The sequence below is a fragment of the Nothobranchius furzeri genome, chromosome 1 (assembly GCF_043380555.1).
Source record: "Nothobranchius furzeri strain GRZ-AD chromosome 1, NfurGRZ-RIMD1, whole genome shotgun sequence".
NCBI classification, from domain to species: Eukaryota; Metazoa; Chordata; class Actinopteri; order Cyprinodontiformes; family Nothobranchiidae; genus Nothobranchius; species Nothobranchius furzeri.
Genome location: NC_091741.1, coordinates 68,265,603 through 68,283,500, shown reverse-complemented (window position 1 = coordinate 68,283,500; position 17,898 = coordinate 68,265,603). Strand labels below are relative to the sequence as shown.

The 17,898-nt window shown below is 38.6% G+C and overlaps 1 protein-coding gene across 1 annotated transcript; it reads left to right on the top strand.

The window, feature by feature from the left end:
* The first annotated feature begins 539 nt into the window (after window positions 1–539).
* Window positions 540–14,961, top strand: gm2a (ganglioside GM2 activator). The gene is made up of 4 exons (XM_015952079.3): window positions 540–743; window positions 1,265–1,417; window positions 13,344–13,526; window positions 13,754–14,961. The coding sequence occupies exons 1-4, from the start codon at window positions 642–644 to the stop codon at window positions 13,907–13,909; spliced, it is 594 nt and encodes a 197-aa protein (XP_015807565.1). The 5' UTR covers window positions 540–641; the 3' UTR covers window positions 13,910–14,961.
* Window positions 14,962–17,898: the final 2,937 nt, after the last annotated feature.

Sequence of the window (17,898 nt, the reverse complement as noted above, 5' to 3'; positions counted from 1 at the left end):
ACAATGCTGTTAACAGTTTCAGTTAAATATTATCAAGAGTGCATATGAAGTGTCTTGATTTTCCTTTACAATTTATGGTTTTCAACATGCCATGCCATGCTGTCCACACTTGACATGTCATTGGGAAACACCTACAAAGAAAACTGTCACAATGAGAACATGTTCAAACCATTTGATTTTGTGACCAAAGGTGCTGGTGTAATGACTTGTAATTGTGACAGCCCTGACACTTTGATTGATATAAGTACTTGCTTTTTATGAATATATAAGTACTTGCTTTTAATGACTATATTATCTGTTTTGATTAAGGGACTTGCTTTTGAACTTGCTGACTTTTCTTTTTGATGAAGTGACTCACTTTTGCAAGTTATCCACCATGTTTTGCAGTTTGCACCAATTGTTTTGAGAAGAGCCTTAGTAGTGGTGCAGAGATCAATTCTGTTGTGAGAAATGCACCAAAGCAACTGAGAAAAACTGTAAAACAACCAGTGACTGAAGAAAAGTCGCGCGAGTCACGTTGAAATGGTCACGTGACTCAAGCGCAGCGACGGTAAACACGGAAGTGGGGCAGTTCTCCCTTGTCTCGTTTCAGCGGATCGTTGCTCCGTATCTGAGCAGCAGTCTCCGTGACGGCCAGCAGCATGTTCGGGTCTCTGAAGCTGGTTCTGGTGGTGGTTCTGACCGTATTTGTGTCTCAGGTGTATTGCAGCTACTCCAGGATGAAAAAAGTCCAGAACGTGAAGGTGAGTTACAGCCGAATTCCGTTAGAGGAACTGTTTTTGTCACGACCGTTTCAGTCTCCATCAAGAACTGATCAGTTTTTAGTTATCAGTTCCTTTCTAGTTGTTGTTTGCTGTTAGTTGCAGGGATTTAGTGTGTGTTATCATTAGAAAGATGGGAGTGGACTGTAATCTATGGACTGTGTGCACTTTTAGGATTTGGTTTATGCAACTTGATATACATTTTTACAGTTTTTACACTATTAAACTGTGAACTTCAAGACCATTAAAACTTTTTATTCCCAACAGGCTCAGTATGATTGTGTACACACAAAGATACAGAAATTGCTCCACTCATAGAGTAATTAATAAATAAACAGACCCTTGACAGTTTTACCTGGGACCTAATTCCTTTCTTCAGGTTTCAAGTCTGAACCTGTTGATTTACAGTCGGCTGAGAAATGAACTGGAATCTTTCTGACAGACTAGGAAAGAAGTTTCTCTGTCATGGTGATGTGACGCATCTGGAGTCGTGCTCTGTGCAGGTTTCAGGTTTTGACTGGAAAAACTGCGGCTGCCCAGATGATCCAGCTGTGATGAAGACCCTGGCTTTGTCTCCAGACCCCATCTCCATCCCAGGATTACTGACAGCCTCCGCCTCTGGGTCCACGTCTCTGGAGCTCTCCTCTCCGCTGCCTGTGAGTGTTTTAAGTCTGTGCTGATTTCAGCTCTGTCGTGTTGGCTGCTAGACCTTCTTTACCTTGCAGCTTAATTTTAATCTGTGCAAAACAAATTTGAGAAGGCCTTCCCACAGCATGCAGAATGAACAAACGCAATGTTTGTGAAAGTGTTGCTCCACAGAACCAGATTTAATAACAAGTCTGGAATCCATTGACTCATCTCAGAACTGATCTAGTTTAATGCCCGCATCAGCTGACATACAAAATAACCTGACAACAACCTACAGATAATAACCTTAATGTGTCTTGCTCAAGCACACAACAAACCTTTAAATTTATAAAGAGACAACTCTTGAACAACAAAGACACACAAAAGAAGGCCTAAAAGACCCTACTCTCACTATATTTAAAATGCAAGGATCAGACTTGAAGCTACAATGGCAAATCTTTAAAACAAGCTAGCTTAAAAAATGCCATGACTCTTTACAACATTCTAACATTGTATAGCTATAAAAAAATTGTGGAGATAAAAAAAAAATGAAGTGGTTCTCTCACATTTGTATAAAAACTTTAGCCAACGACATGGCTCTGTCTAAAATTACTGATTGGACCCTCCGGTTGTCTCACTGAACCGCCAGACTTCCACATTTACCAGGGTTCTTCCTTCATTATGCATTTGCACATTTAGCAACAGAACACCACTGGTGTGAGACATTTATGACCCAATAATATCAGAGAACAAGAAACAGCCGGCTTCTACCACTTCAGTTTTAGAACAAACTACAAGACTCCCAAAAAGAAAAACACTATTTGAAATCATGGACAACAAAAGATGTTTAGACCTAGAAAACGGTGACTGGTGTTTAGCACTCTCTTGTTTACTCTGGGAATGAGCGTTGCTGTATCAGGTGAACGTGATCTAGGGATGATAGCTGACAGGAGTGTTGAGAGTTCTGTGAACATGCTTGTGTTTAAAAGAATAACTTGTTTTGCAGATTTACCATCATGCTGCTTCAAATTCAGTGCATTGCTTCAGTGAAATTGAGAATTTGTAATCTTTGTTAAGGGCAGCTGTGCGATCTAAATGAAAGAAAAAACTATTAAAGATGGTTTTAAAGTGCTGTCTGTGCAATGATGAGCTTTAAAACCAAGACATGAAAACTTCAAGTATGTTTTAATTCTCTAAAAACAACTCTTCCAGGTCTTTAAACAAATTTTCAATGAACTTATTTTTCTCTGTTTAAATATGTTGCATTCTTGTTTTTTCTTGCGTACCCTGAAGATAATGGGATTTCTGTCATGGTTATGACTTTTAACAAAAATATTAAGCATTCTTAGCTTCAGCAGAGCCTGTTTTTTTTACGACCTTTACATTATCATTGATATGTGCAGAATTAACATGGTGGTTTGGGAAATGTAAGAGTAGAAAGTTCAGATGTTTGTGTTTAAATGTGGAGAATAAATGTAAAACATCACAAGGAATGTAAATTCCCAAGTAAAGTACAGATATCTAAAAAATATCCTTAAGTATTACCATACCATACCATACCATACCACCTTTATTTAAATAGCACTTTAAAAACACAGCCATACGGCTGACCAAAGTGCTGAACAGTCGCACAATAATAGAGATAAAAAACATAAAACAGTACTATAAAATACAACCAACAATAAAAAAGACAAGCCGATAAAAAAGTACCAATAAAAACCTTACAAACCACCACCAGGCCAGCAGCAGCTACCAAGCCACCACCAGGCCAGCAGCAGCTACCAAGCCACCACCAGGCCAGCAGCAGCTACAAACCACCACCAGGCCAGCAGCAGCCTACAAACCACCACCAGGCCAGCAGCAGCCTACAAACCACCACCAGGCCAGCAGCAGCTACCAAGCCACCACCAGGCCAGCAGCAGCTACCAAGCCACCACCAGGCCAGCAGCAGCCTACAAACCACCACCAGGCCAGCAGCAGCCTACAAACCACCACCAGGCCAGCAGCAGCTACCAAGCCACCACCAGGCCAGCAGCAGCCTACAAACCACCACCAGGCCAGCAGCAGCTACCAAGCCACCACCAGGCCAGCAGCAGCCTACAAACCACCACCAGGCCAGCAGCAGCCTACAAACCACCACCAACGATTCTGGGATATACCATAGGCCAATAGGCCCGGAAGCCCAGGTTTTACTAAACACTAACGGCTAAAAAGGAAAAAATACCAGCAACCAGCATCTGGGAAAGCCACAGGCTACAGGCATCAACTCAGGAACCTGGGCTAAAGGATTCAACATCAGCAATTAGCAACTGGGTGAGTCATTGACTACAGGCCTCAACACAAGCTACCAAGAAACAGGTTTAACTGCTGATAGTAACAGTTTTTCAAGATGGGACCAAAGAGGATTAATAATGACGAAGTGGATGAAATTAAAAAATCACTTGACTTTCTGGCTGAAGAACTTACAACAGTCAGGCAACAACAGAAAAGTATTATGGATTTGGTACAAGAAGTAAAAAAACTGAAACAACAAAATGCTGAGAAGGACAAACAAATCTATATTTTGCAAAAACGAGTGGATGAACTAGAGCAATATTCAAGAATAAATGATGTTGTCATTACAGGAGTTGATATAAAACCTAGATCATATGCTCGAGCAGTAGCAAATAATAATGGGGAGGGACCAACTGAAACAGATATGAATCATGTGGAAAGGCAGGTAACAACTTTCTTTCACTCAAAGGGTATTGAAATCAGTGAGAACAACATTGAAGCATGTCATGTTTTATCAAGTAGGAATAGGAAGGGAAAAGTGTCTGTGTTAATGAGATTTGTGAGCAGAAAGATGAAAAATTCACTCCTTAAGCAGGCAAAAAAGTTGAAAGGATCTGAGGTCTATGTAAATGAGCATCTGACAAAGTATAATGCAGAAATTGCAAAGAAAGCCCGTTTTCTGAGAAAGCAGAAAAAGATCCAGGGTACCTGGACTGCAAATTGTAAAATTTTTGTTAAATTGAATGGAACTCCAGAAGAAGCAAAGATACTGGTGATTAAAAGTTTAGAAGATTTGGATCAATTTCAGTGAAAGAGATGATGGGATGGAGGAATGGAATGTGTAGATTAAAATATGAGGATAATGAAATTTCATTTAGGACTTGATCTTTCAATGATATTTGGATTTTGAAACATGATTAGTGTGAGGGAGATTAGAAATTTACAATTGACAGGATGACAAATGAACTACATATTGACACAAATATAGGCTGTAAAGATAGGTTTTGGGACTTTGACAGCAATATTGATCCTGATTACAATTTCTTTAATAATGAAAAACATGAATGTAATTATTACAATGAAGAACAATTCAATATAAAGATGAAGTCAGAAAATAGTTTGACAATAGCTCATTTCAATAGCAGAAGCTTATATGCAAATTTTGACGCCATCAAGGAATATATAGCACAATTCAAGAAACCATTTACGGTCATTGCCATATCAGAGACATGGATAACACATAAAAAGGAAGGAAATTTTGAATTGTATGGATATGACTTTATCCACCAAGACAGAATAAGAAAAAAAGGAGGAGGGGTGGCACTTTATATTGACAAAAATCTTAATTACAAAAAAGTAGAAATGATGACGACTACTATTGAGGGAGTGATGGAATGTGTAACAGTAGAAATAAGCATGAAAAAGAAGACGAACATATTAGTAAGCTGTATATATAGAACGCCAGGCTCTAAGATTGAAACATTTAAGAATAAAATGGAGGAGATGTTTACAAATTTGTACCAGAAGGGAGTGTTTATTTGTGGAGATTTCAATATAGACTTGCTAAATCCAAATAAAAACAAAAGTACAGAGGAATTTATTGATATAATGTACAGTCTAGGTTTATTTCCATTGATAACCAGACCGACTAGAATAACATTACACTGCACTACTTTAATAGATAATATATTCACTAATATAATGGAAGAAAAGGTGGAAAGTGGGTTATTAATAAGCGATATCAGTGACCATCTACCGGTTTTTGCTTCTTATGACTGTCATTATAAAAATGAAACAGAAGGAACTAACTATATGTATAAAAGAATGAAAACAGAACAGAGGTTAAATAGTCTTAAAAATGATCTATTAGAACAAGATTGGAATATTGTTTATGAAAAAAATGAAGTAGACCAAGCATATGATACCTTTTTAAATATATTTAAAAGTCAATTTGACAGAAACTGTCCAGTTATCAAAAATATTCAGAGGAATAAGTATAAAGAAAAACCGTGGATGACCAAAGGTCTACAAAATGCATGCAATAAAAAAAACACACTTTACAGAGAATTTATAAAAAACAGAACGACAGAAGCAGAACAAAAGTACAAAAGATATAAAAACAAACTCATAAATATAGTGAGAAGCTGTAAACGTGAATATTTTATTAAAAAGTTAGAGCACAATAGAAACAACATAAAAGGCATCTGGAAAGTATTAAATGGCGTAATTAGGAAAGAGACAGGGAATAATAACTATCCACAACATTTTATAGAGAGAAAAAATAATATTACAAACATGAATGAAGCAGTGGATGAATTCAACAAATATTTTGTAAACATAGGATCTAAATTGGAGGAAAAAATAATAGTTGATGAGATACAAACGGATGCCACAGAGTATGTTGAAAGAAATAAAAAGTCTGTTTTTTTAAGAGCAGTTGATGAGAAGGAGATTTATGAGATAGTTAGAAATATGAAGAATAAAACCAGTACAGACTGGAACGATATTGACATGAAAACACTGAAATATGTGATTGAGGGCATTGTAAAACCATTAACACACATTTGTAATCTTTCTTTTCAAAAGGGTTTTTTTCCAAATAACATGAAAGTAGCAAGGGTAATTCCTATTTACAAGACAGGAGATAAGCATCAATTTACAAATTATAGACCTGTGTCAATACTATCACAATTTTCCAAAATATTAGAAAAACTGTTTGTTAAAAGATTCGATAATTTTGTTGATCAATGTGAGTTGCTGACGGAATGCCAGTATGGCTTCAGGAATAATAGGTCAACAGTCCAGGCACTGATTGATCTTAATGAGGAAATAACAGAATGCATTGACAAAAAGAAGCATGCAATAGGGTTGTTTTTAGATCTGAAGAAAGCTTTCGATACAGTAAACCATGATGTATTGATGAGAAAAATGGAAAAATATGGTTTCAGGGGTATAGTATTGGACTGGATAAAAAGTTATTTATCAAATAGACAACAATACGTGCAAATAAATCAACATAAATCAGGACTAAGACAGATACAATGTGGGGTGCCTCAAGGATCAGTCTTAGGACCTAAACTATTCATAATGTACATAAATGACATTTGTAGGGTTTCACAAGTTTTGAAGTTTGTATTGTTTGCAGATGACACAAATGTTTTTTGCTCGGGGGTGGAATTGCAACAGGTCCTGGATGTGGTCACACAGGAAATAAATAAATTAAAAAAATGGTTTGATGTAAATAAACTGTCACTAAATTTAGAGAAAACAAAATTTATGTTGTTTGGTAATGAAAGAAGACACAATGAATTAGATATAGTAATTAATAATGTAAAAATTGAGAGAGTATATGAAATAAAATTTCTTGGGGTGGTCATAGACAGCAGAATCTGTTGGAAGCCACACATCAAATATGTTAGGGGGAAGCTTGCACGGGGCATTGCTTTATTGGGGAAAGCTAAGTATATTTTTAATCAGAAAGCACTTTATATGTTATACAATACGATGCTACTGCCATATTTGAGCTATTGTGTAGAGGTCTGGGGAAACACGTACAAAAGTCATTTACAGACATTAACAACAATGCAGAAAAGGGCTATCAGATTAATAACAAATGCAGGATATTTGGATCACACAAATGAACTTTTTATTAAAACACGGATAATGAAGTTCCAGGACTTGGTTAAATACAAAACAGCACAAATAATGTATAAAGTAAGAAATAAATTAATGCCTGATAAAATACAGAAACTGTTCACAGAGAGAGAAGGAGGATATAACCTGAGAGGAACACTAAACTTAAAGATACATAAGTTTAGAACAACATTAAAACAGATGTGTATCACAATAATTGGGGTTAAATTATGGAACAATTTAGAAGAAGAAATTAAAGTAAGTACAAATATAAATGTGTTTAAAATGAATTATAAAAAACATATTCTGAACAAGTATATAGTAGAAAATAGATGATTTATGTGAGTGTCCTTTATTCTAAGGAAAAGTAAATTGTATCAATTGTAAAAAGATGTTTTTTTTTCTTTTGTTGTTTTTTTTCCATATAATTTGGTGGTTTTTGGTGACTTGTACCATTTTGTTTGTTTTAATGTCGGTTTTGTGTTAGATTTAGTAAACAAGTAAAAATTACTTGTATAAAGGGGTAGGGACATATAAGTTTCCACTTCAGCCTACTCCTTTTCAAACACAGAAGAAGGGATGATATGTATTTTTTCTGTTTGTGGTATTTTTTAAAAAATGTATGTTTTCTTTGTTTGAAATAAACTAAACTAATTCTAATACAATGGATGATAAAATAAGAGTAGTAAAAGCAAAACTAACAGCTAACTGTTAAAAGCAAGGGTAAAATAGTGTGTCTTTAGACTAGACTTAAAATCTGCCAAGGCGGATGCCAGTCGAACTGTGACTGGAAGTTTGTTCCACAGTTTAGGACTCGCAACAGAGAAAGCTCTTTGTCCACATGATTTGTAATACGCTTTCGGGACCTCGAGGAGCATCAGGCTGGAGGACCTGAGTGTGCAACCAGGAGTATAAATTGAAAGAAGATCAGATAAGTACACGGGGGCAAGACCATGGAGGGATTTGAAAACAAAAAGTAGCATTTTATATTGGACCTGAAAGTAATGGGCAACTAATGAAGGGATTTGAGAACTGGTGTTATATGCTGGCGCCTGTCAGTACGTGTTAGGAATCTAGCAGCTGCATTTTGAACGAGTTTAAGTCTGGCAAGGGTTGACTTATTGACACCCAGCAAAATTGCATTTGAGTAGTCGAGCCTAGATGTGATGAAGGCATGAACAACTGATTCCAAATTTTTTCTAGATAAAACGGCTCTTAATTTGGACAGATGGCAGAGTTGTAAAAAACAAGATTTTACAGTGGCATTGACCTGGGCGTCCATCCTTGGAGATGAATCCATCTTCACACCCAGGTTTGTCACAACGGTTTTTAGATTTTGAGAAACAGATGAAAGATCTGGGGTTTGGAATGAGCTAGATCTGACCGGATTAAACAGGATCAGTTCAGTCTTGGAATTGTTGAGATGCAGAAAATTTGTGGCCAGCCAACATTTCACATCACGTAGGCAGTCTAGAAGAGGCTGGATGGATTGCTGGGGTTTCACCGACATGTAAATCTGACAGTCGTCAGCATATAAGTGATATTGATCAGAGTGTTTTTTTAGGAGTAAGCTGAGGGGAAGGAGGTAAAGACAAAACAACAAAGGGCCCAGAATAGACCCCCGCGGGACCCCACACGAGAGAGGAGCAAAGCGAGATGAGATGAGATGTTGTTCAACACCACCTGTTGGGACCTGTTAGACAAATAAGACCTAAACCAAGTTAGGGCTGGACCACGTATTGCAGCAACCTCCTCTAAGCGTAATAAAAGGATGTGGTGGTCGACGTGTCAAAGGCGGCGGACAGATCGAGAAGTAATAACACAGCATAGGAGCCAGAATCAGTAGCCATAAAAATGTCATTGAAGACACGGAGGAGAGAGGACTCAGTGCTGTGCAGGAGTCGAAAACCTGACTGAAAGACATCCATTATGTTATGATCGGCTAGATGAGTTGATAGCTGATCATAGACCACCTTCTCCAGAATTTTTGCCAGAAATAGAAGCTTGGAAATTAGAAAGAAACGAGACGTCAAGGCCTGTTTTTTTTTAGAAGCAGCTGAACCACAGCATGTTTGAAGACGGGGGGTACAACACTGGAAATAAGACTGGTATTGATAAAGTGTAGGATATAATGACCTATAGCTGGGAACACCTCTTTCAGGAGGCGCGGAGGAAGGATGTCATCATGGGAACCAGATGGTTTCATCGACAGAAGCAAAGAATCCAGGCATGGTAGGGAAATAGGTTCAAAGCTGAGGAAGGGCGCTGTATTAAAGGTTAAGGTAGGAAGGGTGTGCAGAGGGAGTGATAAGCTAGCCCTGATAGAGGAAACCTTATCAGAAAAGAAATCTAGAAACTGATCCGGGAGATTTGGTGCAATAACTGAGCAGTTGGACTCATGAGGAACGAGAACTGAATTAATAGTTTTGTAAAGAACTTTTTGATTGGATGGACCGGTTTGGAGAAATAATTTTAGAAAAGTAATAGCTTCTGCTGCCATTTACTTCCTTCCTAACTTCTGGCCAAAACAGTTTAGGTTTTTCACATTTGTTGGACAATAAACCCACTGTGATGCTAAATCCTAACCATGTATTATGACTATTGTTATGTAAACACACTGTAAACTACCAAAATTCAACTTCATAGTTAGTTTTCTTTTTGTGTGTTGTCTCAAAAAAGTGTTTTCTAAGTTTGCTTCCTCTTTAGCACTCAACTGTTCACGGGTGGTTGGTTTGTTTGTTCGTACAATAAAAGCACAAACTGGGCGTCACCCAGCAGCAGCGACCTGTCTGGTGTAAAGTTTCATGTGCATGTTTTATGTCCGAGCAACTTTAAACACAAACACACTAGATCTAAAAATAGACGTCAGTTGCTGATGCCATGGAGTTATTGCTCTTTAGCTGCAATTTTTTCATCTTTTCAGTTTGCAATTCTTATAAACCTTGTGGCTGTTTTGATTCAGTCAGTCCTGAAATTTGGCAGCTCACAAACCACACAGTTTAAATATTTAAAGTCAAGTTAAAGTCAAAAGTCCCATTAGTCAACACACACTGGCGAAATTCATCTCCGCATTTGACCCGTCCCCGTGGAGAGCAGTGAGCTGCAGCTCAGGAACTTGGTGGTTTAACCCGCCAATCCAGCCGCTTAAAGCTGAGCGTCGAGCAGGGAGGCATCTGGTCCCATTGTTAAGGTATTTGGCATGACCTGACTGGGATTTGAACCCCGATCTCCCACTCTCTGGGCAGACACTCTACCACTAGCCTACTCTGTCGCATGATTAGCCCTGAACCAAAGTGGTATTTGATATAGCGCCTTCTAGAGTTCTGGAACCCCCCAAGGCACTTTACAACACAATCAGTCATTCTCCCATTCACACACACATTCACACCCTGGTGGTGATGAGCTATGATGTAGCCACAGCTGCCCTGGGGCGCACAGACAGAGGCGATAAATGATAAACACTCACCTGCCTCTGGATCAATGTTAAAACTATTATCCCAGTAAAGTTATTATCTTCTCCAGCATGTTTCCTGCCAGAGACACAAACTAGCAGGTGACTGTCAGACGTTCAAGCTTCTCAGTGTCAACAATACAGTCTTTCCAGTGGCGGCTGGCCAGTAGAGGGCGATAGGGTGCCGCCCTCCCAGTTTTTCCGTGTTTTTAATTTTTATTTAAAAAAATAAATAAATAAAATTAACAATAATCACATATTCTAAGTTAATTGTGTGTTTTGTAACAAAAAAATAATCATATATATATATATATCTATATTGGTCTCTGCCGGTCTCTGCCGAGCGGTGGAGGCTGTGTGCTGTTTTTCAATCGCCCAAACAGGACGAGACCAGTTGTCCAATTGCTGACAAGAATATCAAAGGGTAGGAATGGGAATGTATCCAATCAGCGTCGACGTTGTTTCAGAACGTTTCAGAAGCATGATGGGCGATGGAGCTACCGCCAAAGGTTTCGTTGGTGTTCGGTAGAACTCGGCAGAGTCGTTTTTGGTCGTGACGCAGATGTAACATGGACGCTGCCAGTGACTACAACCAGCATGGATACCGGATCTCAGCAGCCACTGAATTCAGTTCGGTCTCTTCTCCAGTATCCGTTCGAGAGGAGAACTATGGTGGAAAAACTTAATGTCAAAGAGCTTGGACCAGATCAGCCCGACGTAAAGATAAGCCAGCAGGAGAAGGAGAAGGGTAAACTGTACACACTAGGCTTCTCCCGAAATTGGTACACCAGGATGGCTTGGCTAGCTGGATGCAATCACGCTAATGCGTTATTTTGCTTTCCGTGTTTGTTATTCAAAACGGCTGGGACAGATAAGGCATGGATGAGTCAGGAGTTACAGACATGAAACATTTTTCTGAGAAGGTGAAGAAACACGAGTCATCCCGGGCACACATGGACAACAACACAGTGAAGCTAGCCATGCTAGGCAGCAGAGCTAACGTTGCCATGCAGGGAACAACAGCAGCTGGGTGCAGAGGTAAGCTGTACATTACATTTCTGTGAACAAGACAATCAGAATCAGAAATCCTTGGTTGTCCCACAAACCGGGACATTAGTTTAATAACATGTTTAATGTGCAATAACTGTAAAAACTAATTTCAACACACATACTTATTATACATATTTAATCACGTAAATGTGTATTTCATGTAAATTTGTACATACATCAATCTGATTCCAGTTTACTTGTTACACTTCTGCTGCAGCAAACAAATTTCCCAGCTTTTGGGACAATAAAACATTTCTGATTCTCAATTAGATGTTTTTACCTCAAATGTAAAAACATCTGATTGAGAATCAGAAATGTTTTATTGTCCCAAAAACTGGGAAATATGACATTTGTAAGAGGATACTGATGACATTATTTCCTATGAAAGTGTTTCCTATGTACTTATCTGTTGTTTTTTATTTATCATATGACAGGTTTTTCACACCATCCTGAGCCATGCAAAAGAAGATTCTTGTCACCACACCCATGACCACAGCCGAATCAGAAAGGTGCTTTTCTACTTTAAAGAGGATTAAGACTTTCCTTGAGGAACACCATGACACAGGATGGGCTGAATGCTCTTGCCATGCTCTCCATGGAAAAAAAAGCTTGTCACAAACATTCCTGACTTCAATAAAAAGCTCATCGAGAGCTTTGCCACTCAGAAGGACAGAAGGGCAAAATTTCTGTACAAATGAGGTATCACACACACACACAAATGCATCCACTTGATCTTTGTATAAAGTTGACCTTGGCACAACACTCCAGAAATATTTAACAGTGTAAATTTCTGGCATTTTGTCTAAGTAGTGTTTACTACCATTACTGTAACAGTAACCTGCTCATAATTTTTGGTGTTCACTCAAATGTTGAAATTAAACAAAATGTTTTTGTTACTTGCCTCTTGCATTGCCTATTTACCATTTATGGTCGTGTTATTTTATGTGCAATTTAATGCAGTATTTTTCAACCTTGGTCTGCAAGGCAGCGTGCCAATAGTCAGTCACACCTGGATTAATCAGTTTGTCCAATGATGTAAGACAGGAAATAAAAGAGCTGTGCTTAATTCAGGAAATAGTGAAGTTGTGCACAAAGCTCAGAAAGGACAAGTTTGTTTAAAAATAAAAAATAGCACAGCCCCACCAAAAATATTTTTCACCAGCCGCCACTGAGTCTTTCTTATGTTTTATGGGATAAATGAAAGTGATTCCATCCTGTTCCAGGTAGCTGAAGCATCCAGTGTGATGTTAAAACTTTATTCAATAAAACAAACGGCTGTTTTTTGGACTTGTCTGCTTTTTCATAAGATTAAAACCCACGTCCCCAGAGCTCAGCCTCACAGTTCTTATATACTGATGAATGACTGACATGCTTTTTTCAGATGTTTAACTTCATTTCACTTTCTTTCTTTGTCTTAAAGGATACATTCTTTCATAGTTTAAGCTGAAGATCTGATATCTGCTGGACCTCCTCCACTGTCTCTGGTTCTCTGAACCTGCTGCATCTGGGTCCATCCTCCGTTTCATTAAATCTCCCTTTTCCTGCAGCTGAACGTGACTATGGAGAAGGAGGTGGTGGGCGTCTGGGTGAAAATCCCCTGTTTGGAGGAGCTGGGTAGCTGCCACTACCCAGATGTATGTGATCTCCTGAACCAGCTGATCCCACCTGGTCAGGACTGCCCTGAACCGCTGCACACCTACGGTCTGCCCTGCCGCTGCCCCTTCAAAGCTGTGAGTCCTTTACATGAACTGTTCCAGCTTCAGAACGTGGTGGGGAATTTATCTTTACACCACAGAACAGAACAAAGACGGATCAGGAGGCCTGGATGGGAAATGAAAATGCTCTTTTTCATATTTACATTATACAATATATGCAATAGTTTTTATCTTTAGCATTGATCAACTACAGCAAAAGTTGTGTTCATCATCTTGAGTTTTTAAACATCTTTCTCTGTCAGGGTACATACTCGCTGCCAGAGTCCAACTTCTACCTGCCCTACATGGACCTGCCCTACTGGCTGACCAATGGGAATTACCGGGTCCAGGGAGTTGTGGGCAGGCAGGACAAAGAGCTGGGCTGTCTTCACGTTGGTTTATCCATCCATTCCGTCTGAGCCTACGCTATGACAGCCATCAACTTCATGTTTCCGTGAATTCACACCACAAAGTGGTGAGAACTGGGCTAGACCGGTTTCACAAAGAGAATATTTCAACTTAAGAAGATAACAAGCAGGACAACATGTGGGAGGCAGTGATGTACAGAAATAAGCTGCAATAAAATCAATACAGAACATTAGTTGCTGCTTAAAATGTCAGTTTCGAGTCCTCAGCAGCTTTTTTTATCAATAAGGATACATCAGATCTGCATTTAAGTTTCCTTTACATGAAATAGGATCTCATTAATAAGTTTTATGTATAAAAGAAAACAGATGGGAATCCTGGTTTTGTTCTATGCTGATTTAGATCATTGAGAAGAGTTTGATTTTAGGAAAACAGCTTTTTTAATAACCTGCTTTAACATTCTTTTTAATGTTTTTAAAACTGCTTTGCTTGTTAAAGATGGTCCTACAAGGCATCTCATCTAAGATATATTTGAGTAAATGTTCTTTCAGTCTAACATGGCAGCTCATTGATTTTGTTCAATAATTTTTTCTGCTTGTCTCAGTGTGTAAATTCACATTAACCTTTCATGACTTGGCTAAAAAGTTTCAGCAATACAACTTGAATTTAGACATGAACACAATGTTTTTGTTTGTTTACCTTTACATTTTCTCTTGACAGTCACACACAAGTGATCAATTTGATTCATTCAGGAAAAATAAGCATTTAAAGCTGCATTTGGGTACTTTATAATCCTAATTGTGAAAAAAAAGTAGCTATAAAATGTGGTTTATGCTGCATCCTGAATCTTATTCTAAATACATCAACATTGCTGCGTTGTTTGGTTCTTTTTATCTGTTTGTGGAGCATCACATGCTTTTATGGTTGTTTTTACTTGTTTTTGTTGGGCTGACTGGATAAACGAGTCAATTTTAACAAAGTGCCTGCTCTGATTCAGAAGTTCGTAGAGCTTTGTGTAGATGGTTTCACTATAAAAAATATTGTAATGGGAAATATATTTCACACAGTGAACAAATGTTTAATAAAGTTTATTTCACAATCTGTAGACAGTTTTTTTTTATTTTATTTTTTTTACAACTTTAGTATTTTGTGATGTGGCTTCATGTTTTGCCACAAGATGGCAGCATTTGTTTCAGCCGAATCTCAACCAGCACCAGCAGATGTAGATCACAAACTTTTTAGACTTGTTTCCAAATCTCTAAGATCAGAATCTATATGGATAAAAGCCATCTAACTTTTACCAAAAAGCCTTTTCATCAGCCCCAGGACCTCTGGGGAAGAAAATATCACTAAAACGACATCAGCAGTGAATCGTGGTGGTAGTGTGATGGTCTGGGGCTGATTTGCTACTTCAGGACCTGGACCATTGTCTCTAACTGATGGATTCATCAGTCCTGCTCAAGCAGAAAATCCAGTTCAGCAAATATTTTCTGTTCTTTACAATCTATAAAAAGTTTTTAAACTTGTGAGAAAAAATTGGAGCAGTAATTTAAATGTTTATATTTTAGAAAAAATACTGTTATCGGGAGTTTTCTTCAATAAGATTCAAGCTAAATTAACAGATGATGCCTGGAAAATGATGCTGACTGTTTGCATTAATAAATGTGGACAATCAGAGGAAAAAGATTATTTGTCTAATAATTTGGAACACAACAGTCTCCAGTTAGCCCTACATGCATGCATTTAGCCTGTGGATGCCTGCACAGAAAGACCTCAGCTGGGATTCAAACCTGAGACCTTCTTACTGCAAGGCAGCAGAGCTACCATTTGCACCACCATGCAAACTCCTTGAATAAACAACTTAAACCCTACAGCAGGAGTGTCCAAACATTTTATAGGTGCATCATGTAGAAATGAACTAAATCCTGTGGTAACATTTAGTTACTGCAACCACCTTAAACAACTCTGGAGCTTTGTGCCGGCCGTTGTTTAATTACAATTGTCGGCGCTGCAGTATTAGCTCGCAGGAGAGACGGCAACCCCCAATCACTGATGGCAAACAGTAGTTATGTCCCTTCTTCCTTTGTTTTGAAAGAGAAAAAATGACAACCCCCGCAGCCAGCTGGATATGAAATATGTTTCAGTATAAACTTTCTTCCAAAATGACTGAAACATTAGACTCTTTTGGGATTTTCTCACTGAAATTCTCACTATATTTGTATACAATGCACCTTTAAGATGAGTGCCACAATTGTGTTTCAGATAATTAGCATATTGTGAAAAGGTTCAATATTCTAGACTGAAAGTGCCACATTCTAATCAGCTGATGAATCCTAAACACCTGCAAAGGGTTCCTGAGCCTTTAGATGGTCTCTCAGTCTAAGTTGGATTACTCACATTAATGGACATTTGCACGATATTGTACTTTTTCCAGTTTTACCTTTGAAATTGAAGAAATCCATAACATCTGAAATGACTTTATACTGGCTGCTTACACAGGCACACAAAGCAGCAGCAAAACCTTTAAACTCTGAATGATTTATGTGTGTTAATGTTTATATCTGGTGTCCACATGCTGTGGTTGGGCTCTAAATGAGCCCACATTACCTTTTCTCTGGTTTAAGGCAGTGATTACATCCTGTTTCTGATCAGAACCAAGTGGTATACAGATGCCTCTTACAAACTCATACACACACACACGCGCACAGATGCATGCATGCACGCATGCGCACACACACACACACACACACACACACACACACACACACACACACACGGTTCAGTTAAACAGTAAAATAAATGATCTCTAATGTGTGCCTTAGTTGTTTTCCTTTTAGGACATAGCAGAAAGAGCATTAGAGACTTGTTGGGAAAAAACATTAAACTGGCTGTAGTGTCTGGAATAAACTCAGAACATTGAGACAAAAGTCAGGATATGTTTTTTAAGAGGAACTGAGAACTTCTTTTAATCCTTCACAATAAGAGTCCCAAGCATACATGTGCCTCTACAAACCTTGTGAAGCTTCTAAAAAGTTTATTAAAACTATTATCAGACAAACTATTATCACTAATATAATACTAAAAGTATTAAAGTGATTCAAATATGACTCTCGACCACACTGATGAAATTTAAAGTTATTTATTTTTTCTATTACAAGTGATTTTACCAGATGTGTGATTCAAGAATTTGTATGAAGTTGGATGTACAGAAATAAACAGAATGCTTTCAGAACATGAGCGAAGGTTTCTCTCACAGCTCTGACTGCAGTTTTACAAGTCATCAGATGGACTTTAAGCATTTCTCTCAGAAATCAGACAAAACAAAAATGGCATGAAAATTAGTTGGCTTCCAAATAATGCTGTTAGAGCTGAAGTGGCGGCGGTAGACTGCTACTCTGCAGGACATCCTGTTGCTCCACCGCTGGTCTGTTCCTGCTGCAGGAAACATTCAAACAGAATGTAAAGACAAAAGAAGAGGAGGAGTAAAGACTCGTGAGAAGACGAGAGGAAGAGGTGGTCAGATGGTGATAAATGAGCCAGCAGAGGTGAACAGGTTCAGTTCGGTCTCCAATCAGGTGGTGACAGACCTGTATATATAATTCCCATCTCACCCTCCGTGGGTGGACTCATTCTTCTAAGCTCGGGTCCTCAAGAGGCCTGGGGGCTTAATGGGTCTGCAGTATCTGAGCTGTTTCTAGAACTGCACTTTTCAGGAGTGAGATGTCTGAGGTTTCTTCTGTGATCTGCATCAACCACTCCTCCAGTCTGGGGATTACCGCCCTGAGTGACCACGGGCACCACCGATGTCTTCACTCTCCAGGTTGTTTCAAGTTCTTCTTTGAGGCCCTGGTACTTCTTTATCCTGATCTTGCATCACTTGGTATCACCACATCAACCACAACGGCTGCCCTCTGTTGTTTGTCCACCACCACAATGTCCGATAGGTTTATCTGTCTGCCGGTCAGACAGAGGGATAGATAGAAACTCCTAGGATTGTCATGTTCTGGAAGAATGACAGTCTACACCAGCATGCTACAAGTAA

Coding starts and splice junctions, on each gene's coding strand:
- gm2a (XM_015952079.3), top strand. CDS start 642: ATGTTCGGGTCTCTGAAGCTGGTTCTGGTGGTGGTTCTGACCGTATTT. Junction 744..1,264: donor AAAAAGTCCAGAACGTGAAG/GTGAGTTACAGC, acceptor TGCTCTGTGCAG/GTTTCAGGTTTTGACTGGAA. Junction 1,418..13,343: donor AGCTCTCCTCTCCGCTGCCT/GTGAGTGTTTTA, acceptor CTTTTCCTGCAG/CTGAACGTGACTATGGAGAA.